We start from the raw sequence: 24,817 nt of genomic DNA, 5'->3' as shown, positions 1-24,817 counted from the left end.
ATAGGGACCATCTGGAAAATGCCAAGTCAGGGCCTTGGGGCCAGATCCCTTCCCCCCCTCCACCCCCACCGCCACACACACACAAGTTAACTCTCACCTCTTCTGATTCTTTTTAATCTAAAAGTCTTTCCATGCTCCCAAAATCTCCTGAGCAGAGGGCCAAGGTATTTGAGGGAGTAGTTGGTAGTTGACCATCAGCTGAGAGAAGGCCATTGTGGGAGCACAGGAGATCAAATCCCAGCCTGAGGGTTAGAGGCCCTGGGCATGCCAGGGAGGGTCAAGGACTCTGGAAACAGAGGGGCAGCTGCCAAGAGCTGTTCTCACCTTTTTAGCTGGCCCTCCACAGAGACCAGACTGTGCTAAATCCCGGGCACCTCACCTTCACACTCAGGCCTCACTGCAAACTGCCCCAGGGCCTTGGACATTTGCATAGGGCCACTGAGGAGTTTCTGGCAGCCTCCTCAAAGCCTGAGGTAAGGTGAGGGCACCTACAGGGTCAAAAGAGGGAAACTCTGGTAGAGGAGGCATACCCAAGCCAAGGCTCAGACCCCAGAGGACCAGCCTTCCCTGGGCTACCAGGCTCCGTGGCAACAGTCCTGTTGCCTGCAGGACTGCTTCTCTCCTTTTCTTTCCCTCGCCTCGCCACGTTTTCATCCTGTCTGCAAGAGGGTACTGAGCTTAGCCTTGGAGAACATGGGACCTGGAACCAGACAGCCTGGATTTATATGTGGCTTCTGCCGCTTTCTAGCTACGTCTTGGTTTCCTCATTAAGTCACAAGTCCTGCTCACATGGCCAATGTGAGGATGAAACACACATGGGACACATGAGGCTGCACTCATATTCTTTCCACTTTTTCTTACCTCTACCTTTACCTTTCCGCCCTCTTTGTTCTTTAATCTCTCTTCATTTCCCCCATTTTCATGTTTTCTAGTTTCTTTTCTTTCTCCTTTTTGTTAGTCCCTCTCCCAGTCCTCTCGCTTTTCTCTGAGTCTTTCCATCCTTCTGTCTCTCTCTCCATTTCTCTCATGTCTGTCTCCCAGTTTCACTGTCTCCATCTGCTGTCTCTGTCAATTTCCTCTCTCCCTCCCTCTCTCTCTCCCTCCCTCTCTCTCTCCTGCCATCCTGGCTCCCCTACTGGAGAAGAGCTGTGGGTGGAAGGGGGAGCCTGGAACAGGAGAAACTGAACTGTGAAATGAGCCAGCCTGAAAGAAGCCCGGCTAACTGTGGCGGAGCTGTTTATAAAAGAGCTGTTACAGCAGAAGAGCAGGAGGCAGCCAGGTTGGGACCAGTCACCACAGTTGGAAGGCGCCGGTGGGACCTTCCTGACAACTCCTTGGCCGGAGCCCCTGCCGACTTGGAAGCCCCGGCGACTTGGAAGGTGGTGACAGGTGGCCCTGCCTCTCCCTGCGCAGCCCTCCGCTCCCACGTGCCTAGCAGAGACTGGGGCTGAATCAGGGCCTAACTGTCAGCACTGTAAGGAAGGTGCTCCGGGGTCAGCATGCAGTCTTGCCGCTCTGAGGCGGTGTGAGCTCCTTGGAAGTGGAGTCTGCACTGGATAAGAGGCCTCCACCCTGGTGAGCAGGGCCTTGTCAAGGGAAGCCGGAAGGTTGGGAGGGCAGCACCTGTGAGGATGACAGGACTTGATCTTGGGCATCAGATTGGCCCCATACCCTAACCACATGCCTCAGCTGAGTGCATTATAGCTTTTCTGGTCAAGGTTTCCAGAAGACCCTCTACAGCTAAGGCCCAAATGCTTTCTGGGTCAGGCGTGAAGGAGGAATTCTGTTCCTGCTGAAGGGGGTTGACCAAGGGGATTTGGAGGATCCTAGTCAACCCAGGAGCCTGGGGTTCTTGGGACAGGTTATCATGACCCAGTGAAATGACAGAGAATCAGGCCCCACTGAAACCTACCCAGCTGCCCGGGACCGTCTCCAAAGGGGCCACCTGTGCATATGCTGTGAGTTTTTTATTGTAACTTGAATTTCGATCAAGATTAATTCCAATTTTCCACTTGTAGACCCGCTGCATTTTTTCAATGGCAGCCAGCAGCACAGATCTCTCTTTTTCACAGAGGAATGCTAGGAGGTTCCCAGAGGGTCAGCCTCCACCTCTAGCCAGAGAAGCTGCAGCAGCCAGAGCAGCAGAATTTAGATCTACCAAGTTGCCCTTTAAAGGACAAAGCAGAGGGTCTTCTTGTTGTTGTCTCCTAGGGCCCTATCCCGACTATCCTAATAAACACTGAGCGTCTGTCCTATGCCAGTTCTGTTCTAAGCTCCTTACATCTGTATTAAACCTTTCATGCCTCACAATGACCTCATGGGCAAGACACTATTTTCATGTCCATTTTATACATTGGGGAAACTGAGGTACAGAGCAGTGAGTTGCCCACGGTCCCACATCTCATGAGTGGAAGGCCAGAGCTCACACGTGTAATCATGCTGCACTGCCTCTCAAGCATTGTGAGGCACTGATGACACTGGAATGGTTTCTGAAAAGTCAAAAATCCTCTGCAAATGTCAGCAGTCGCCAGGGCAAGGGGCCAGGAGCAATGCCCGGGTTGATGGGGAGCCATGGAAACTGTCCTGCTTTCTGAGGGGCACACTTGATTTTTCTCTTGAGCGTGTGAACTCAGCAGAGGGGTGGATCAGGGTTTGTACTACTAGGAAAGGCTGGAGAGGGCAGAAGGCAGGGCCAGCTCTGCTGAGGCCACCGCGAGGGGAGGGGGGTGGCATGCTCACCCCAAACACCTTCTTGGCCCCTGCTTTAGCAGCAAACATGGAAAGGATCCCAGTACCACTCCCCACGTCCAGCACCACTTTGTCCTTGAACACGTGCTTGTTGTGGTACATGGAGTTCCGGTAAGTGAGCGTCCGCACCTCGTCCTTCAGCATTTCCTGTATGGAAGGAAAGGAAAGTCAGTGTCAATGTATTCAAGGTACTTGGGAGTACGCCAGGGTCACGGGCCCCAGGACTGTCCCACCAAATTCTTCAAGGATCTTCGTGATGTCACTAGGCAAGCCACAGAAGAGTACTGTGGGGCAGCTAGACCAGTGGTTGGCAAACCGCGGCTCGTGAGCCACATGCGGCTCTTTGGCCCCTTGAGTGTGGCTCTTCCACAAAATACCACGGACTGCGCGAGTGTATTTTGAAGAAGTGGCGTTAGAAGAAGTTTAAGTTTAAAAAATTTGGCTCTCAAAAGAAATTTCAATCGTTGTACTCTTGATATTTGGCTCTGTTGACTAATGAGTTTGCCGACCACTGAGCTAGACCAATGGCTGCCTGCATCATTACAAACAACTCCAGCCCTAACACTCTACCCAAGATAGCTTTGTACTATCAAAGGAGAAACTCATGTCCAGACCTGGGAAAACTCCAATTTACCAAGAAACAAAAGTACTAGTAGGATGCAGCATGAGAGATTCAAGTTACACTTGAAGCAAAACTTTCTGTCATGGTGAGAATTTTGTCATTTAACAAGTTATTAAAGGAGGCTTTTTGTGTGTATATTATTTTTGTTTGCTTTTAGGAAAAGAAAACAAATTCATTTTTCTACCATTATTTAAGTGCTTTGTGGTAAGAAAGAAACTAGATTACCCATTACTGCTGCCTCCAGCCCAAGGAGAACATGATTAATCTGTGTATGGTGATGAGGCAGGGGTCTTCGTCTATTCAAGGTACCAACCAGCAAACACTCTAAGTGGTCACCAATAGTACTGGAATTTTTTGGTATAATTTTAGTGTAGTTTTTAGTATAACTTGCATACAATAAAAAGCACAGGTTTTAAAAGTATAACTAAGTGTAAGAGTTTTTACAAATGCACACCATAATTAAGATACAGAACATTTCCATCATCCCAGAAAGTCTTTCATGCCTGTTTGCAATTAATCCTCACTCCCACTCCAGACAATCAATGATCTAATTTCTATCACCAAAGCTTCCTTCTGCCAGATTTAGAACTTCATATAAATTGAATCATATAACATGTACACTTTTGTATCTGTTTCTTTTGCTCAAAGATTTTGAGATTCATTCATTTTCTTGCATGTATCCAAGGTTTGTTCCTTTTTCCTTGTTACCACAGTTGTCATTCTTATTCTTGTTCTTGTTCTTGTTGTTGACTGGTATTCCATTGTATAACCATATCCATTCACTTGTTAATGGGTATTTGGATTGTTATGAATAAAGGGGTTACATTTTCATATAGCATTTTTGAGGATGCATGTTTCTATTTCCTTTGAGTAAATACATAGAAGTGGGGTTTTGGGTCTTAGGGTAGGTGTTTAATTATATTTAAAATTGCCTAACAGTTTTTCAAAATAGTTGTGCCATTTCATGATCCCACCAGCAATATATGAGAACTCAAGTTGCTTTACATGCTGACCAATTAGACTTACCAGTTTTTTTTAATGTTAGTTATTATAGTGCAGTGATTTTTCAACCTTTTTCATCTCATGGTACACATAGAGTAATTACTAAAATTCTGTGGAACACCAAAAATATATTTTTTGCTAATCTTACAAAAAATAGGAATAATTTTGATTCACTCACACTGGCCAGCTATTGTTGTATTGGCTCCTGTCATTTCTTTATTTGACAATCTAAGGGAACAGAGGTTGGGTATTGCATGTTTTAAAAATTCTTGTAGCAGCACACCAGTTGAAAATTGCTGTTATAGTGGATAAAAACTAGTATCTCATTGAGGTTTTAATTGCATTTCCATGATGGCTATTGATATAGATAATTTTTTTCATGTGTTTATGGACTATTCATATATACCTTCTTTTGTGAATGTCTTCATTTTTTTTTCTTGAGCTATTTGCTTTTCCTTATTGAATTATAGAAGTTTATATATTCTGGAAATGAATCCTTTGTCAGATGTACATATTGTGAATGTCTTCTCCAAATCTGTGATTTGCCTTTTCATTTTCTTAATGTTGTCGTTTGAAAAGCAGTTTTTAATTTTGATAAAGACCATTTTTTTTTAGTTTTTTCTTTTATGATTAGAATTTTTTGTGCCCTGCCTATTCTTTGTCTACCCCAAGGTCACAAAGATATTCTCTTATGCTTTCTTCCAGAAGTTTTATAGTATGGCTTTTACCTTTAGGCTACAATTCATGTCAAATTAATTTTTATATATAGTGTAAGTTAGGGATGTGAGTTCATTTCCTTCATGCAAGTAGATGGCTCGAGCACCAGGCTTCATTTTCCCCACTGAATTACATGGGGGAGATCCTTTGGAACAATCCTTTCTTTGTTTCAATTGTGTTGCCACCTTTGTAAAAATCAATTGACTGTATATGTGTGTCTTCTCTGATTTGTTCCATTTATATACCAGTGTAACACTCACTTGATCTCCATAGATTTATATTAATGTTGAAATAAAGTAATGTCAGTTCTCCAACTTAGGTATTCTTTGACATGATTATTTGGGTTTTTCTAGAACTTCAGCATTTTCATATACATTTTAGAAACAGTTTGTTAATTCATACAGAATAGCTTGATGGAGTTGGTTGGAACTGCACTGACTCCTATAGAGCAATTTGGGAAAAACTGATATCTTAGGAATATTGAGTCTTAAAATCTAAGAACACAAATACAGCTCTCCATTTATTTAGATCTTGTTTAATTTCTCTTGGCAATATTTTATAGATTTCAGTATAGATGGCTTGTATTTTTAAAGTAAACATATTCTTAACTATTTTATGGCACTGTATACGACATATTTTAATTTTTACTTTCCAATTTTTAGCATATATATTGGCCTTGTATTTTTCAGCTTTGCTCCTTCACATATTAATTCTAGTAGAATATTTTGGTAGATTCATTAATTTTTCTATGTTAAAAAAATCTTGTCACTTGTGAATAAAGACAATTTCACTTCTTTTATCCTATCTGCATGCTTTTTATTTCTTTCTACTTTTTTTTAACCAAAATCTGTCTTTATTAAAGTGAACAAATCATCAGAGTACTACCCAAACTCAGTGAGCAATGCTGAATCTGCTCCCCTTGCCTGCCTTCAACCAGGCCAATGCCGGCTCCTAGCCCGCCCAGCAGCCCACAGTCAGAAGCATGGCTCCTGACAGTGCACATTTCAGTGCTTTCAGTGAACTGGTGTCTTCAATAAACTTTTTCTGAGCATCAAGGAACAAGAATTGTTTTCAGAAATCTTAGAATTGGATATAAACATTGGCAATAGACACAATCAATAAATATCATACAATTTCCCAAATGAACAAGACCCCCCAGTACGAGTTCTTTTCCTGAAGACATTCAAACACCCTCACCAGAGAGCCTGTATCCGTCCTCCAACTGCACAAGGTCTCAAATGCCCACATGTGGGGGTCGGACCATGTACAGAGGGGGTGTAGTGAGAGGCCAGAAAGCAAAGTAAATCACTTTTAATGGATACTGAAGAACTTCAAATAAAAGAAATCCTGCCACATGCACATCCCTCGTTGGCAGCCTCAGGGACAGCCGCGACCACAGTGGCCATGCCCTGGACCCGGTGTGTGTCCCTCTATCCCCGTTCCATCTTGCCTTTTATTTCTTTTCTTTCCCCTTGCTATATTGCACTGGCAAGGATGGCCATTCAGTAATATGCTAGGCATCCTTCCTTTGTTCAGTGATATACAAATGTCACCATTAAGTATAATTTTAGCTGTGGCCTCTCCATAAATGTATTTTACCTGACTGAAACGTTATCTTCTATACTTGATCTTAGCCAAAAGGCCAAGAAGTGATGACAAGTTATCTTCTATTTCTAATTTTCTGAGAGTTTTTATCATAAATTGGTGTTGAATTTTGTTACATACTTTTTCTACATTTATTGATATGATTATCACTTCTCTCCTTTATTGTCTTAATGTGTTGAACTCCAAAGATTGGTTTCAAATGTTGCATCAACTCTTTGTCATGATGTATTACCTTCTTAAATATTGCTGGGCTTTGTTTACTAATATTTTGTTGCATATTTTTGTATCTGTATTTATGAGAGAGATAGAATCATAACTTTCTCTTATCTTCTCTGATTAGTATGCTGAGCTAATCACACAAGTTAGGAAGTGTTATCTCTTTATACATTTTCTGAAAAGGTTTGGGTGAGATCGATGTTTTCCTTTTTTAAATGTCTGTATAATTCACCAGTAAAAACATCTGAGCCTGGAGTCTTTTTTGTGGGAAGATTTTAAATTATGAATTTAATTTATTTAATAGATAGAAGGCTATTTTCATTTTCTATGCATTCTTACATCAGTTTTGGCAAGGTGTTTTTTCCAAAGAATTTATCCATTTCAGCTAAGATGTCAAATTTATGGGTATAATCCTATATAATAAAAGCCTAATATGCAAATTGTCCCCTTCAACTGCTCACTATGATGTGCTCTGTCCATCAGCGGGCAGCACAGAACATGGAGGGCATTGGCTACATGGTGCTGGCAGCAGGCAGCAGTGGAGGCGCAGCAGTGGAGGCAGTGGCTGGCCCCGATGGGCCCTGACGACGAGAGCCTGGCAGGATGGTGGAGCAGATGAGTGGGCAGCACCAGGCCAAGGCAGGTGGGAGCAGGGCCCAAATGCCCCGCTGATCGCCCCACAGATGGTGACCAGCAGCAGCTCTGACACTTCCATTACAGAGAAGGGGCAAATAGCAATATTAAAATATTTCTTCTAATTATTTTCCTTCAATGTGCACAAATCTGTGCACCAGGCCACTAGTATTGTTATAATAGTCTCTAATTACTGATAGGTGTCTTTATGATCTGTAGTAATGTTCTTGCCTTCATTTATTTATAATCTGTGTTTTCTAAGATTTTTTTCTTGATCAGTCTAGTTAGGTGTTATTGATTTAATTAGTATTTTCAAAAACCAACTTTTGGCTCTGTTGATTTTCTTTAATGTTTTATTTCTACTTCATTGATTTCTGTTCTCATTTTTATTATTTCTTTCCTTTGACTTATGTGAATTTTATTTGCTCTTCTTTCTCTACTTTATAAAGTGGAAGCTTTGATCATGGATTTTATACTTTTGCTTTCTAATAAAAGCATTTAAGCTATACATTTTCCTCTAAAGATTTCTTTAACTGCATCCCACAACTTTTCATATGTTGTGTGTCTTAGATCAGGCTGTTATAACAGAATGCCTTAGACTGGACAGCTTAAAAAAGCAAACATTTACTTCTCATATTCTGGAGGCTCGGAAATCAAGATTAAGGTGCCCGCAGATCCGCTATCTGCTTTGCAGGTGGTTGCCTTCTCCTTGTGTCCTCACATGGCAGAGAGCAGAGTGAGACAGCAAGCCTTCATGTCTCTTCTAAGAAGGGCACTAATCCCATTCATGAGGGCTGGCCCTCATGCCCTAGTTACCTCCCAGAGGCCACACCTCCTAATATCATCACATTGGGGGTTAGGATTTTGACATATGAAACCTGTTCAGTTCATAGCATTGTTTTCATTATCATTCTATTTGGAATATTTTCAGTTCATAGCATTGTTTTCATTATCATTCCATTTGGAATATTTTCTAACTTCTTGTGATTTCTTCCTGACCATGTTCTCAGTGCTGCTTAATTTTCAAATATTTGGAGATTTCTAGATAATTTATTGTTTCTGGTTTCTAATTTAATTCTATTATGGAAAAACTAGGGGCCCAGTGCATCAAGTCATGTACCTTGAAAGGAACTGTGGACCATGAGGTTGCAGTGGGCACAGGGTCAGGTCTCGGCCCATGCTCTGTGCCTGTGCCTGGCCCCTCCTGCTGCAGCCTCTGGTCCCCTGTCTGCCTGCAACCCTGCTCCCACTGCCGCCGCTCCCATGTGCTGATGGCGCTGGCCCCGCTCACACCCGCTGACAGTGTGGAGCGATTGGGGCCAGCACCAGCAGTGTGTGTGAGCGGAGCCAGCGCCATCAGCAGGTGGAAGTGGCAACTGCTGCCCCAATCACTCCTCAGGAGCAGGGGGAGAGGGAGAAGCCCTCAGGGGCGATCAGGGCCAGCAGCCACCGCTTGCACCTGCTGAAGTGCCAAGGGATCAGGGCCAGCACCGGGCACCAGCAGCAGGTGCAAGCAGTGGCTCCAGTGCCAGCAGCGGGTGCGAGCAGGGCTGGCGCTGGCAGCAGGTGTTGAGTGCTGGGCAGGGCCATGGCGCATGGGAGCAAAGAATTTTCAGAAACCACCAAAGGCTCGCCTAGATGACAGCGACCAGTGCCCCACGTTGGCCTGGCACCTCCACTCACCTGCTGCACCATCCTGCCACAGATGACGCCTGCCATGTTCTGCACGTACTCCCTGGAGTTCAGCACACGCCATAGCAATCGGTTGTTCAGTTGTTTGGTTGTTCCGCTGTTCAGACTATTTACATATTAGGGTTTTATATATAGAGATATATACTGTGCATAATTTCAACCTTTTGAAATTCATTGAGATTTGTTTACAGCCCAGCATATGATCTATCTTACTAATATTTCAATCTGCACTCTAAAAATACGTGTATTATGTAGATTGGTGGTCCAATGATCTAGAAATGCCAATTAGGTCAGGTTATTTGATCATGTCAGAAGATTGTTCAAATTTTCTCCAGCCTTACTGATTTTTTTGCACATTTGTTCTATCAATTACCAATAAATTAGCATTAAAACAAATCTTTACTAATGGTTGGGGATTTGTATTTTTCTCCATCTAGTTCTGTAGATTTTGCTTCATGTTTTTAAGCTCTATGTACACATGTTCAGTGGCTTTGTAACATGTCACCTTGGCCACCTGAACTACATTTCACAGAATTCTCTTTCCATTATCTTTCCAGTTAGGTGGGGTTACAAGAGAGACTCTTGTGAGACTTAGAAGGCAAAAAGGAGGCAGGAACCATTTTATAGTGCATATATGTCATTGGCAGAAGTACAATTGTTCTGCCTTCAAAATCAGCTTCTCTGACTCCTGGGCCAGGTGCACAGTTCCATGGTGAAACACCCCAGGCTCTATAGGTCACCAAGGTCAAAGGCAATGGAAGATTACTTGTTTCAACCTGTTGTAGAGTTCAATCTTGTACTTAAGGGTTCTAGATGCTCCTGATCTCCCCTTATTTTATATCCAGCTACCTGTTCTGTAGACGTCAAGCTCCAACATCAGACATGGATATATATATATATTCCTACTGGATCTGCTTCCATTGTTGAACCCTGACTGATATAGAGTTTTGTACCAAGAATACCTCCTAAGGAACAGAACCTGAAGTTGTATTCTTTGAATCAGTTCTGAGTTTCAAAGGCACTAATAGCTCTACTGCCATTGGTAAATGGGGCACTGGTAGTCACTAGCATGAAATGGCAAAGAAGTTACTCAAATTTAGCTTGAGATACCTGTAATAAAGTATCTATAGAAGACAAGACTGGATGGCCAAGCACTTGCTACCTTAGCACATTTTGGTCAAAACTAGGAATAACGTAATGGGGTGGGTTAGTTGGATGACTACTACTAACTTTGCTAGAAAACTTGGAGAAAACAAATCATGAGCACAGGGATTTAACATTTCCAGTTCAGGGTCTGAATATAGCACCTAAAAGCTTCTATAAGTTCTCTGGGCGGGCGGGGGGGGGGAGAGGGGTGGCATTTCCTGTAGGTGCAGGGCTAAGATTTCTGCAAACCAAATCTGAATTCTAATCCTGCAAATGCCTGAATTACAACACAAATTGAATTCCCATCACTGCAGGGTCTCTTTTGTTAAAGTTGAGGCATCTATTGGAAAGAAATGGGATCTTGAATATTGGAATTGGAACATAATGTCAAATTCTAATGAAGCTGGACCTCAAGTCCCTAAATGTCAGAGTTTTCTTTGCCAGTAGAATCATCTTCTATCCCTGCCTGAGGGAGTTTTCTTTTTCTGAAGAATCACAGTGACCTCCCTTGAGGTACCTGCTAGCAAGGTATTGCTGATTTCCAGGATCTACCCCCACCAACCTTATTGGCTGCTACCCCTACAACTAGATTAAACTCCAAGCAGTCCCCAAAGGGTATAAAGAGTGACTCATCAGAAGGTGTGATATACATGAAAAGAAATGCATGATATTTTTTATTTATATAGACTGAAAACTAGGGAATATATATGGAAATATATTTTATTTTTTGTTGATCTTCAACCAAAGATATTTTTTCAATGGAGAATTTTTAGAGAGAGTGGAAGCCCGGGAGGGAGGTGGAGAGAGAGAGAGAGAGAGAAAGAGAGAGAGAGAGAGAGAGAGAGAGAAAGAGAGAGAGAGAGAGAGAGAGAGAGAGAGAGAAACAGTGATGTGAGAGAGACACATTAATTGGTTACCTTCCGTGCCCAACTGGGATCGGGGATCAAACCTGCAACCCAGGTTTGTGCCCTTGACCTGGTACTGAACATGTGACCCTTCGGTGCATGGGCCAAGACTAACCACTGAAGAAAAGTGGTCAGGGCTGGAAATGTATATTAAGAGTGTGGGATCAACATGAAAGGAAAATAAAGCTGGATGGGCCAAGTTTATTGATATAGGACCACTAACCAGAGATTCTGGGTTCACCATTTTAGCTTCAGAGGCTTGAAATGCTTCTAATTATTGGTTTGATTGGTTGACTGAAACATGGACCCAACGTTAGCCTACATTAAATGAAATTGAAATGTCAGAACTTTCTCAGTATGCTGATCTCCCAAAGGTTCAGGGAGATCAGAACGTTAGTGTGCAGTTATCATGTGAGACCTACTCACCAACACCAGAGAGCACAACCAGCATCCTTGAAGAATTCTGGCTCTTCTCTATAAGTCAGAAATTGCAGGAGGAATTTCTACCACTGAACTGAGATCCCTGAATACTATGGGAATAACATCAAACTGAGATCCTGAGGTAGTGGGGGCTAAATTGTAGCGGCATTTAATCACCAAAGATGAGGTGGGCACGGTTACCATGAAGGACATGGGAGCCAAAGATTTTCAGAATAGTATGAATTGCAAAGATCTCTGATGTTTACTACTTGATTACAGTATTTCAGAAAAGAAATAGAAAGGAATCATACTAAATTCTTGCTTAATATGTTTAAGCAGAAAAGTTATACTAGTAGATCTAGTGAGCAGAAGTCTGGTTTGAATCACCAGAGTCAATACCTCTGTGATTCCCAAACTTGAGTTAGTTTACAGAATCCCTTAAATAAAGGAAAAGCCATGTCCCCTGGGGGAAAATCCTGTTGCAATGCCAAGAACTGATGCTGTTAATCATCTTCCAGAAGGCTTGCAGCCATTTATTAGGGTGATGACATTGGAGAAAAAAAAAAGACAAATTTTTGAGGATTACTGGACACTGGCTCTGAACTGACACTAGTTCCTTGAGGCCCATCAGTCCAGGAGATGAATTCCTGGAGACCCATATCCCCATTCAGTGTGCCTATTTGGCCAATGCAGAAGACAGAGATGGATCTTAAAGAATGACCGGAGATTATCATAAACATAATCAGGTGGTAATTTCAGTTGTTTCAGATGTGGCCTCATTGCTTGAGCAAACTAAGTTTTTTTTTTATCACTTTTTGAAATTTATCCACCCATACTTTTCCCAATATTTTTTCTTTCCTATTCTTTTTCTTCTCCTCTGGAACTCACATGTTTTACCATTTGATTCTGTCCCACAAATCACTGAGCTTGTTGTCAATTTTTTTTTTCTCTTTATGGATGATTTCTACTGATTTGTCCTTAAGTTCATAGATCTTTTCTTCCTATGTATCCTATTTGCTATTAATCTCATCCAATAAATATCTACTTTAGATCTTGTACTTTTATTGTAGAATTTCATCTATTATATACATCTTCTCTTGGAGATTTTTTAAAAATCATATTTATTATAGTTATTTTAAAGTGTTTTTCTGATCATTCCAAGACCTTGGCTGTTTATAGGTCTGTTTCTTTTGACTAATTTTCCTCTTGATTATGGACCAAATTCTCCTGTTTTTTCACATCTTGTAATAATTATTTTATACTGTAGATAATGTGTAAGGAACACTACCAGCTGTTAGTTTTTATTGTTGTTGTCTTTTGTAAAAAGTACTGTCTTTTCCTTTGTTAGGCAACTAGAGTGATGGGCTTCTCAGTTCAATCCAATCAGGAACTGAGCAAGTTTGGGATGGGTTTGTGGCTTTAATCCTCCTGTTAGGGAATGTAATCACAGGGACTAAAAGATCTTGTACTATTTGCTTTTCAGCGGAGCCACTACTTCCTGTGCTGCCTCAGAGCTCATATATTTGATCATACTAGAATCTGAGTATGGAACGGTTTACTTAGATTGAGTTTACTTTTGGTTTTAACTTATTTAAAAGTGAGCTCAAGCCCTTCCCTACCAGAGATGTCTGGGACCAAACACTCCAAGACTTCTAGACATCAAAACTGCAAGACCTCACAGTGTAAGACCACAGACTGCAGATGGTTTCCCCAGAACCAGGCACAGGGCATGGTGCATAACCCATGATCTATAAATAAGAATACAGTAGCATATAGTGGAGCCAGAATTCCTACATTCAAATCATAGCTCTAATGCTTTTGAGCTCTCTGATCCAGAACATCATGCAGACGCTGTATCTCAATTTCCCCATCTGGAATATGGGGTTATAAGAGCACCTACTTCATAGGGTTGCTGTGATAGTTAAATAAATATAATAAGTATTACATAAGTGTTAGCTCTGGCCTTTTGTGATGATAACCCTCTTCATCCATGCAAAGAAATTGTTAGAGGTGAGTAGAGAATGGAGCAAAAATAAAGGCAAATATTTCAGAAATCTCTCACTCACAGTTATGGTTAAAAGTCCTCACAGCCTTTCCTGATGGAATTAGATTGGCCCAATACCTCTGCAGATCCTACTGTTGCTGAAGCAAAGCTGCCCAAGTGCCTCCTCCCCTTTAATTCATTGCCTTTTATCTCTTCTTTGGTCCCTTCTTCCCTTCCTTAGGCTCCAGGCCACAGGAGTTAGGTCCAAAGATACAAGTTCTTAGAGAAGGAAAGTTGTGACTTAGCAAATCTTCCTCCACTCTGTCTGCCCAAAGTAAAGGCTCTTTCTCCTCCACCCTTGCTTTAATCATCCCTGGGAGAGAACAACCCAAAGAGGTCTCAAACGTTTCAGAGCATGCCACTCTGGTGAGAACAATTCCCAGCTCCAGCTGTGGATGACTTTGTCTCCCAGCTTTCTTGCCTGTTAAACACGTGACCGCACATTGACTAATTGCTGAGAAATGAGGTCTTGAATAATGTTTCAAAAGAAACTGCAGCAAGCTTGTCAAAAGAACTGAGCTGGCCAGGAGTGGGACGGGCGCCCAGGGTGCAGGGGCTGGCAACACAGCCCCACTGGCAGGCAGCTGAGGCACTATGCCCAGCGCCTGTCAAAGATGCTGAGAATTCAGAGCGGGGCTGCAGGAGGTCACAGAGCGGGCCCTCTCCACTCTGAGCAGAGGCCTCAATCGGCAGACATCTGTCACTTCTGTTCCTGTTCAATATTCTATTCTTCTCAGAGAGGCCCTGTGATGGAAGGCCACAGGGCCCTCTCCCTCATTCCACCTTCTGAAGGTTGAGTATGGAGTCCTCTCTGGGTGGAGTCATGAGATGGAAGAACATAAGTGTCCAGACCACCTCCTGCTGTGCTCTCCAGACCCCAACAGTGTCCTTCCCCAAATCCAGTGCTTCTCCTTTGTATTTGCCGACTCATCAAACCCAAGTACCATGTTTCCTAAACACTCACTGATCACTATTAATCAGCAAGCTGGCGGTGCTGCTGCCTGCCCTCTGAGCATCTTGTTAATGACAGGAGAATACTGCCAAACAGCCAGCTCGACTCCGGATGGTGAGATATGGGTCTTGCCCAGACTGAGGAGGCAAAGGCATCGCTGTGAGCTGTCTACCACGGAACTGAGATGCCTGGCGTTTGATAACAAAATATGAGCAGGCCCTCTCTTCACAAAGAACAATGTAAAGAGTCCATCCACTCATTTCCTACCAGAGACCAAAAACAGGGTGAAGGGAAAGCTTCAACTAGGAAGGAAGGCCAACTAGCCACCCATGCATTACCGATCTTTGTGTTTCCCTGAGGCCAGGATCTAGAGATGGCCAGCAGCAGCAGCAGCAGCAGCAGGAGGGACTTAAGCTAGATGATCAGAAGTACTTTCTCATGTGAAGGATTGCTAACTATTCTAGGGTAGGTTACTAAGGAAAGACATGTTATCTATGACCTGCAGATCCCTTACTCCAACTTAATTAGCTCAGTCTACACTATGTTTATATATGTTCATATACAAATTTGATTTTTCTATCAATACATGAAATTGAGGAGGCATACTATAATGTTTATTTGACGACCCTTGGTGTCCCCTCTCAATGGAGATCATACCCTGCTGGATGCCTGGCCATGGTGCTGGCCAGGCATCACCTGAGTGAGGAGGCTAGCAGGCACGTCAATAAACCTTTGCCAATCAGATGATTACCAAACACTGGGTTAGAGGCTGGGGAACCAAGACCTGAAGAATTATAGAGATTATAGTAGCCCAGGAGAGCACATCCTAGGTGTCAAAATGTTGCCCAGCAAGAACTTAGCAATTCAGAGAAGTCAATCAGAGGAGGCTCCGTGAGGGAGCGCAGCCTAAAGATGGGTGGGGAGTTGAATGCACATCGTGGAGGGTTGGTTTCTGTCAGGAGGGATTTTGGAAAGCCCCAAGGGGAGCAAGCACATCAGGGCCCCTGGGACTGCAGTTCTGCCCTGATAGAGGTTCTCAGAGCCATGGGCCTACTAGAATTGATCACATGGAGGGCGCATCCTTTAATTAGCCGCAGGACCTTGGGGAGCGGAGCTCTTGAAGGAGTCCTTTATGCCTCTCAGAGCCTCTCACAGGCCCAGGACAGAGTTCCACATGTGTACCATCCCAACCCCGGGTCCCACGGAAGGAGGATCATGGTAGGCACAACAACTCACCCATCTGCCCTGAGAGGGCTTTCGATCTACCCAGAGCAACAAGCTTGACTGCCCAGGCCTCCCTGGGCCAGGCCCGCACCCCAGGCCGGAGCTTTTATGTGGAGAGGAGTTCTCAGGGGGCCAGACCTTGAGCCTGAGTGTGGTAGTAACTGAGGGACCCCACATCCACTCTCTACCTCCACAATTGCAAAGGAGCCAGCAGGAACAGCATCAACATTTCCGGGAAAAGTGAACTGTTTTAGAAGCTGTATGGCTACGTAGTTAGGACTGAAGCCCCTGAGCCCAAAATGTGAAGGTTTAATTTTTAGCTCTGCCATTCATTAGCCTATAACCTTGTGTGCAAAGGAACCAGCAAGGATGAACGAAGGTCAATCTGATGCTTAAGGTTTTATATACTCATCTATAAAATGGAGACAGATAATAATACCAACCTCATAGGATTGACCTGAGGAATAAATGAGCCAATAATATAAAATGCCCAGGACAACAGCCAGATTGTTGTAAGCACTCAAGAAAAATGCCGGTTATTATTACTAAACACATGCCTGGCAATGGCAGTGCAGCCTTTTCGATACAGGAAGGGTTTACAGAAGCATCCAATGGGAAGGCAGGGCTTTGAGACATATTTTGAAAAGGCATTAGCATAACAAGCAAACCTTTTTTCCTTTTTCAATATTTCTTCAGACCATGAGGAGATAATAGAAATATTTTCTTTATAGGGTTCTTAGGAAGAGTAAATGAAATGATACATATACTGTGCTCAGAACAGTAAGCACGCAGTTAATATAGTTGTTTATTTTGGGTGGCTTGAGAGTGTTAAGGTGATGCTGGCAGGGCTGGGGGTACAGGTCTCAGGAAGCCTCTTGTCAGGAAGCTCTGTTCTATGCTGCAGCTCACGGAAGTCTTCCCTGCTGTGGACTACAACCAAGATTACTCTACCCAGCAAAGCTATCATTCAGAATTAAAGGGCAGATAAAGAGCTTCACAGATAAGAAAAAGCTAAAGGAGTTCATCACCACCAAACCAGTATTATATGAAATGCTGAAAGGTATTCTTTAAGAAGAGGAAGAAGAAGAAAAAGGTAAAGATAAAAATTATGAGCAACAAATACATATCTATCAACAAGTGAATCTAAAAATCAAGTGAATAAAAAAATCTGATGAACAGAATAAACTGGTGAATATAATAGAATCAGGGGCATAGAAAGGGAGTGGACTGACAATTCTCGGGGGGGAAGGGGTGTGGGGGTGCGGGAAGAGACTGGACAAAAATCGTACACCTATGGATGAGGACAGTGGTGGGGAGTTAAGGGCAGAGGGTGGGGTGGGAACCGGATGGAGGGGAGCTATGGGGGAAAAAAGAGGAACAATTGTAATAATCTGAACAATAAATATTTATTAAATTGAATAAAAAAAAAAGACAAGCATTTACACAGAGGAATTTCCTGAGAATCAATCAGGGTGCCAGACCTGGGCCAGGTTTCCAAGGACACTTGCTGCATTTCTTCCCTGGAGGCACTCATTGGTCCAGGACAAACCTAAGGATTCATGTCCATCCTGCCTGAAGGCCGACACTATGACCTCCAGAAGGCCTTTGGCTATAGGACCCTAGCTGCAAAGAATCTGAGCTCCTGGAGCGAGGACCAAGGATGTTCAGTCCACCTGGACTATCTGAACTGAGGACTGGGAAGAGACACAGGTGTCGGGCTGTAAAACAGAGACCCTGAGCTCTCCTTGCTCACCAGCTAAGTAACACAGACACACACTTTCACCTACTCACCTACGCCAGGCCTGGCCCTGACCCCCTCCCAGAGGGACTCGTGGATGGAGAGAGAGTCAGGGGCCTCAGGCCACTGGGAGAACTCACTTCATGACAGTGGAGAGTTGAGCACATGCTGCCTCAGAGAACAGTGATGGAACAGCAGGGCCAAGCTTGCCCCATTCGGCCACCAGCTCAGGATGGTTTACCTCGTGGATCCCAAAGTGGGCATAGGAGTCGAAGTAATAATCTCTTGAGGTCATCTCTTCTGGGTTCAGCAGCTTGGACATCTTGCCCCGTCCTGGACAGCTGGGTTGAGTGGACACATGATGGACACATTGCACAGGCTTAGATGGGACCACAGGCTGAGGGGGCTGAGAGGGGGTACTGCTCACCTGAGGGCGAAAAAAGGGAGCCTGGTGTGAACAGTGGCAGCGAGGCCCTGCCCTCTGAGATTTTGCCCCTCCTCCCTTCCTGGTCCCTGAGGCCCGCTTCAGTCATCCACACGGCCACTCCTGAGGGGTGGGTGCCAGTCATCCACACGGCCACTCCTGAGGGCTGGGTGCCAGTCATCCACAGGGCCACTCCTGAGGGGTGGGTGCCAGTCATCCACACGGCCACTCCTGAGGGCTGGGTGCCAGTCATCCACAGGGCCACTCCTGAGGGGTGGGTGCCAGTCATCCACAGGGCCACTCCTGAGGGGTGGGTGCCAGTCATCCACACGGCCACTCCTGAGGGGTGGGTGCCAGTCATCCGCACGGCCACTCCTGAGGGCTGGGTGCCAGTCATCCACAGGGCCACTCCTGAGGGGTGGGTGGTGCCTTCAAGCTTTCTGGCAGTCACACTGTTGGCTGAGTTGCCTTGCTACTCAGGAGCCAAAGAGATCTGGGTTTAACCCATGTCCATCTCTTGCTAGTCAGGTGACTTGAGCCTATCTAGGCCCCAGTTCCCATCTCCCTTAAATGAGGACAATACCTTTCTTTAGAGGCAAATAGTGAACATTCAATGAAGGGAAAGCTGTCCAGCATGGTGGCTGGAGAAGAGATTCCAGGGCCAGTCTCCCGGGACTTGAATCCTGCTCTGCCACGTACTAGCTGTATTACCTTGAGCAAAGTGATTCACCTCGTGGTGCCTCAGTTTCCCCATATCTAGAATGGGGATAAAATGGTTCTCTTCACCTAGAGTTGTCCTGAGGATTCAACAAGTTGGTGCTTGTAAAGTGCTTAGAAAAGGTCGGAGCACTAAGTGTTTATTAAATTAAAATGAGTCCCACCTGCCCCCTTAGGAAGATCATACCCATGGGCCTTTCTCCACCCAACACGCAGCACTCGGCCCCAAAATGCCGGTCTCTGGGGTTCCGGGCCTCACACCTGCTGTCTCCCACTCTGGTTTCTGATTCGGGGTCGCTCTGGACTTCAGCAATTTGCCTGAACTGTGAAGACCCACACCTCGGTGACCTGCCCGGGCACCACCAGTGCCGCTCTTTCTGGGTTCCCGCTCCTGACACCGGCCCAGCCGCACATCCGCTGCTGCTGCCCGGCACTGACCGCCGCCACTCCCACAGGCCAAGGGGAGGAGGGAGAAGGAGACAGAAGCTCGGAGAACTTCTGGGCCCAGAAGTTTAAGCCTCACTGCACAGGCACAGTCTGCCAGGGGAAGAGCCTCCTCTCCCTGCAGTGGAGGAAATGCAGGTGTCCACAGCACCGCAAAGGCCTCAGAGCAGAAGCATCTTTAAAAACAGAGGGAGTCATGTGCAGTGTGGTTGGTTGTCCGGGGCTGAGAATCAGGGCTCCTGGATCCTACCCGGACTCTCGTAAAATGAAAGAAGGCATTGAGAAGCAGACAGCACAGTGCAAGAATGCAAACCCTGGGGCCACACTGCCTGGCATTCAAATCCTGCCCTGCTACTTGGCTGACAAATGACCTTGGGAAGTCATTTTGTCATCACTGTGCCTCAGTTTCCTCCTCTGTAAGCAGAGATCAAAATAAAAACTACCTCATAGAGTTGTCCAGAAATTTGGATGAGTTAATATAAGTAAAGATATTAAAACACTGCCTGGCATATAATAAGTGTGTCATTGTTATTATTATTATTAATATTCAGATTACATAAACATGTCTCTGTTCTCTGCCTAATTTTTCTCATCTGTGAGCTGGGTCACCTCAGACTTCCTACCTCCTTTCCTGCAAAGGACACAGGGAGGTCCTACGACAGAGCAGGATAAAGAAAGAACTAGTGGCTTCTTCCCTTTATCATGCTGTGGGCACAACCCCAAGACCGCCAGGGGCTGAGGGGAGTGAGCAGGGGGATGTGATGGTCCCATTTTCCTGGTGTATCTAGGCTACAGCCTCTGGGAAATAAGCAGGCTTCCCAGTTTAGCAACATCAGATTTCAGGTCGTCGAGATCCCGGGCTGGCTGGCACAGGCAATCGGGCTGCCTCATTAGAATGCAGCAGGTGTGCCCACCCTCAGCTTGGGATGCTGGTCACGGTCTCAGGGAGGCTAAAAATAGACTGTGTCAATTGCACTCTCCCGTGCTGGCTGCAGAGTCACCTCTAAAGCTGAAAAAACTCTCTGTGCATGAAGCTGACCCCAATCTTTACTCTATTTAAATATATTAAGAAGAGAAAAAGTCTATGTGTGGTCAAGGTCACAGGGGCCTGCCTCTTGCACCCATTAACTGCCATTCAACTCATTCCAAGGTCTCCTTTTTCGTGGGGTCCCTGAGACTCCCCAGCAGCCAATTTACAAAGCGTCAACCACGTGCACCCATTACATTCATGATGGAAAGAAATGAGTAAATATGGAGGGTCATTCAGCTCAATAATTACAGGTCATGGGAACAAAATGGTAATTGTGGCCCTGTCCCTGGTGTCACAGGCTGTCAGCCTCCTGCAGAGGGGACTTGCACTCTGCCCATGAGCTCAAAGCTGTGCCGTCCCAGGAGGCTGGGAGTGGGGCGGGAAAGAGCAGTGGCCCAGGATCCGTGGGCATTCAGCCACGTGGGTGGCGCTTTTCACTCCACAAATACCTAGTGAGCACCTGTTGTGGCGAGGCGCCGTGCGGGTCCTGTGGGAGAAGCAGAGGTACAGGACAGTGCCCTCAAAGCACTCTGCTTTCTAGCAGGAGTATAAGACCTTTGAGGCTCCACTGGATGATGGAATAAGGTTTGTTTTACAAGAGAAGCTCAAGTAAATTGTTCTGGGGCTCAAAGAAGAGATAATTAATTTCCATTTAGAGTCAGAAAAGCCTGGGATGGCAGCAGTGGGGTGGGTGGGGAACTTTCTGAATGAATTTGGTAGGTGGAAGTGGTGGGGAGGATTCTGGGAGGAGGGGATGGCTTGAGCAAAGAGGTAAAGAAGTAGGAAAGCAGTGAGTTTGGGGAGCAACTTGGCGGAGATAGTAGGAAATTCGGCTGAAGGGAAATCATGGCCAGGCTGTGATGTAATTAAACAAACAGGACAGTGGGGAGCTGTTGGCCATTTTTAAGCAGGGAGTTCTATGTTCGAGCTGTACTTTAGGAAGATGAATGTGGTGCAACGTCCCACAGAGGCAAGGAGGAGAAAGGAGTAGAAGCCCTGGCAATGGGGAGGCAAGGCATGAACTTATGAGACTATTTGCAAAGTTCAGTCAAAAAATAATGGGGACCTGAAGCACTGTTGTGTAAGTAGGGGCTGCCTGCCAGAGAAGCTGCAGAAAGAGAAGCTCTGGGAGCTGGCTACTGATGGCATATCAGGACCCAGAGATGCCAACAGTTCAAGCCTGGGGGACCAGGAAAACAGTGGTGCATCAACAGAAACAAGCCAGCCAGCAGGAAGGGCAGGGTGGCCAGGGAAATGACGAATTTCAATTTCGATATGTGAAGTATGCAATGCCATTGCGGCATGTAAGAGAAGATGTCTAGCAAGCAAACAACAGTGCAGTCCCAGTCAACAAATATTACAAACCAAATTTAAAGGCAAGTGGTAAACAGAGTACATTTCTGCCATCCCTGACAGGCAAGGTTAATATCCTTAATATGGACAGAGCTCTTACAAACCAATAAGAGAAAGAAGAACATCCCCAATTTAACACTGGACAAAGGAGCTTATAGCGAAATCACATGAGAATAATGGCAAATTGACATCTGGCAAAAATATTTAACCTGTTTAGAAATCACATAACTTTAAATTAAAGCAAAAAAGTTATAATTCTTAAATACCAAATAAGCTGAGCTCCCCCCAAAACTACTAAAACTCCATTTTTAATGGCTGCAGAAAAATAAGTACTTTCGTACAATTCTAGTGAGAACTTTTGGGAGGGTAGTTTGATAAAATTCAGTAAAAGTGACAAAAAGCAAAAATCTGTTAGCCCAATAATTCCATTTTTTAAGTATATCCTAAGGAAAGAATCATGGATAATCATAAGCTTATAGCTATAAGAATTTTGTGAAAGCAATATTTAATGGCAAAAAATAGGAGTCGACTTAGAGGTTCCACAAAGCACAAGTGACTACATGAACATTGACACAGTGCAGGCTACACAGCCTTTTAAATTTTGTGGAAGTGTGTTTAATAACACAGGAATGTAATCACGATAAGCTGTGGGTTGAGAAGAACACGTGGGAGAAGACTAGAGCGATTGCATTTTGAAAATTAAAACCTATTCAGCTTATGTGTGATGAAGAGGGACTCGTGGACTGTCATGAGGTGTTGGATTGTCAACAGCTCATTCTTCCTTTCTTGTGCTTGTTTATACTTCCTAAAATTTATGCTATTAACACCTACTGCTTTTGTAAATAGCAAACGGTAATATTGGAAAAGAAAAGGAAATGCGATCTCAGAGCCTGGAGGGAAGCTGAGGCTGGCACTCTGGATTTGGAAACCATCTGCACTAGACAGCAGGGGAGGGGAGGGCTGAGAGGTTCACATGGGGGAGATCCCCCCAAAAAAAGGATGTATAGGGGTATGAGGAAGGTCTGGGGAGAGAAGCTGAAACATTATCCTTTGAGGACCTTGGCAGCATCAAGGGACCCAGTTCTGCTCCAGTTCTGTGACTGTCCCTCTTCTGAGGACATGCGACCCACAGTGCATTCCAGTGACCAGGCACAGGCACCAAACAAAGACAGATGCCATCCAGCGTTGCACATCCACATGGATGCTATGCTCTGGAAGTTGTGCAGTTATTGCTAAAGCTGAAAAAGGTTCTGTGCACAAAGCTGACCCCAATCTTGACTCTATCCTATATAATAAAAGGGTAATATGCAAATTGAGCCTAACGGCAGAATGACCAGGAATGACCAGTCGCTATGACACGCACTGACCACCAGGGGGCAGATGCTCAATGCAAGAGTTGCCCCCTGGTGGTCAGTGTGCTCCCACAGGGAGAGCTCAGCTCAGCCACAAGCCGGGCTGACAGCTGTGAGCACAGCTGTGGTGGAGGGAGCCTCTCCTGCCTCCTCAGCAGCACTAAGGATGTCTGACTGCCAGCTTAGGCACGATCCCCCAGGGAGCGGGCCTAAGCCAGCAGGTGGACATCCCCGAGGGGTCCCAGACTGGGACTGAGAGAGGGCATAGGCTGGGCTAAGGGACCCCTGAGTACACAAATTTTCATGCACCGGGCCTCTAGTTTAAATATATTAAGAAGAGGAAAAGTTCCAGCTGGTCCAGCAGCAGGTGTGGTTCAAGGTTACCCCTTATCTGCCATTCACCTCTGATTCCAAGGCCCCCTTTTCCATGGGGCTCCCTGACACTCTTTCCCCAGCAGCCAACTTTCAAAGTGTCGACCATGTGCATATTCATGAGGCGGGGAAAGGAATAGATATGGAGGGTCATTCAGCTCAATAACTACAGGTCATGGCAACAAAATGGTAATTGTGGCCCTGTCCCTGGTGTCACAGGCTGTCAGCCTCCTGCAGAGGGGACTTGCACTCTGCCCATGAGCTCAAAGCTGTGCAGTCCCAGGAGGCTGGGAGTGGGGTGGGAAAGAGCAGTGGCCCAGGATCTGTGGGCATTCAGCCACGTGGGTGGCGCTTTTCACTCCACAAATACCTAGTGAGCACCTGTTGTGGCGAGACACCTTGTGGGTCCTGTGGGAGAAGCAGATGTACAAGCCCTCTAGGTCCTCATGTAGGTATACAGGAACCCATAGGAATCCAGACATGTCTCAGGAAGCCATTTAAGATGATTCAGCCACAGTGGAAGACCCTTGGGAGTGGCTCTGAAAGCTCAGTCTTGGCCCATCTGCCTGGCCTCCTATGGCCCTAGAAAGACTCAGGACTCATGTAAGGGCTGGGTCTTGAAAAATGATGGTGGGCGCATCTGTAAAGTCAGAAGTCCTGACTCCTATATAAGCCGCAGTGGGCAACAGAGGCTCTGGGTGAAGGCAGCCTTCAAACATCAACCAATCTCATATATGTTGGCTGAGAAGTCAGAAAAATATTGGGAATCACACAGGGGAGGAAGCCAGACATGCATCGCTCTCTTTCTTCCTCCCCATGTGTACTTACCAGATATGATCTAAACTGTGTTCTGTGTAGTTGATAATCACATAGAGTTAGCTCTTCAAGCACTGCCTTTAGATATGGACCTCAGCTTCACCCGAAAAGGGGACATTCCAAGGGCAGAAAGTCAGGCAGCAGTGAGACAAGCAAGGGCTCTGCTGGGCATTGGGACCTCTCCTATTGCCTATAAATATACTAGAGGCCCAGTGCACAAAATTCGTGCATGGGAGAGGGGGTCCCTCAAGCCGGCCTGCACCCTCTCCAATCCGGGACTGCAGACTCCTAACCATTCACCTGCCTGCCTGCCTAATCGTCCCTAACAACCTCTGCCTGCTGGCCTGATGCCCCTAACTGCTTTTCTGCCAGCTTGATCACCCCTAACCACCGCTGCCTGCTGGCCTGTTCACCCCCACCTGCCCTCTCCATCTTGTGGTGACCATCTTGTGATGATGTGGGCGAAGTCATCTTGTGATGATGTGGGGGCAGCCATCTTGTGATGATGGGAGGGCCAGCTAGGCTTTTATTAGTATAGATGCTTTCCTGTCTGCTTTGACCAAAGACAGTTCTAGTTCCATCCTCATATCTACTCTCCTGCTCTCCTGTCCGAGCATCTGGACTAAATGATGGGACCCAGCAAAG

The 24,817-nt window shown here is 45.2% G+C and overlaps 1 protein-coding gene across 6 annotated transcripts in view; it reads right to left on the bottom strand.

Annotated features, from left to right (window-relative positions):
- PRMT8 (protein arginine methyltransferase 8) overlaps window positions 1-24,817 on the bottom strand; it is a 120,118-nt gene that overhangs the window by 51,960 nt on the left and 43,341 nt on the right. For 4 of the 6 annotated variants that reach the window (XM_080660338.1, XM_080660337.1, XM_080660336.1 and 1 more), the window contains 2 exons: window positions 17,906-18,091; window positions 2,740-2,895 (listed from right to left, as the gene is read on the bottom strand). In XM_080660338.1, the coding sequence (XP_080516464.1) occupies window positions 2,740-2,895; window positions 17,906-18,091 (342 nt within the window). Of the gene's footprint in view, window positions 1-2,739; window positions 2,896-17,804; window positions 18,092-24,817 lie in introns of those variants that run through there. The other 2 variants (XM_080660341.1, XM_080660340.1) reach the window with 2 other exon arrangements.

The sequence above is a fragment of the Plecotus auritus genome, assembly GCF_963455305.1.
Source record: "Plecotus auritus genome assembly, chromosome: 3".
Taxonomy (NCBI): Eukaryota; Metazoa; Chordata; class Mammalia; order Chiroptera; family Vespertilionidae; genus Plecotus; species Plecotus auritus.
Note: the sequence above shows the minus strand (reverse complement) of the source record. Positions and strands in the feature narration are given on the sequence as shown.